General features: G+C 60.6%; 1 protein-coding gene across 1 annotated transcript in view; it reads right to left on the bottom strand.

The window, feature by feature from the left end:
- The window catches only part of LDB1 (LIM domain binding 1), a gene marked incomplete at its 3' end in the record, with an annotated part of 2,562 nt that extends 2,279 nt beyond the window's left edge, over window positions 1-283 (bottom strand). The window contains 1 exon segment of the mRNA XM_010165180.1: window positions 197-283. Within this exon segment, the coding sequence (XP_010163482.1) occupies window positions 197-220 (24 nt within the window).
- Between the last annotated feature and the right edge of the window lie 6 nt (window positions 284-289).

Below are 289 nucleotides of genomic sequence, written 5' to 3'. Positions count from 1 at the left end.
GCTCCCTTCATCCCAAATATCCCCCTTTCTCCATCCAGTCCCACCCATGCCTGCTCCGATCCCCTCTCTCCCGTTGTACTAACTCAACTCCATGTGCCACAGTCTCCATACACTGCTGGGGAGCACAACAGAGAGACCCTGGGGTGCAGACTGCAGAGCACCTCCAACCTTGCACACCCCCCCTGTGGGCCCCAGCTCACCCCACATCTCGATCCAGCATGGTGCCCGGGTGGAAGGGGGGGAAGGCGTTGCCGTTCGGGGGCTCCTTTGGCGAGTACAGCTTGAATGA

The sequence above is a fragment of the Antrostomus carolinensis genome, unplaced genomic scaffold (assembly GCF_000700745.2).
Source record: "Antrostomus carolinensis isolate BGI_N321 unplaced genomic scaffold, ASM70074v2 scaffold41763, whole genome shotgun sequence".
Classification (NCBI taxonomy): Eukaryota; Metazoa; Chordata; class Aves; order Caprimulgiformes; family Caprimulgidae; genus Antrostomus; species Antrostomus carolinensis.
The sequence above is the reverse complement of the archived record's forward strand: the minus strand, read 5'-3'. Positions and strand labels throughout refer to the sequence as shown.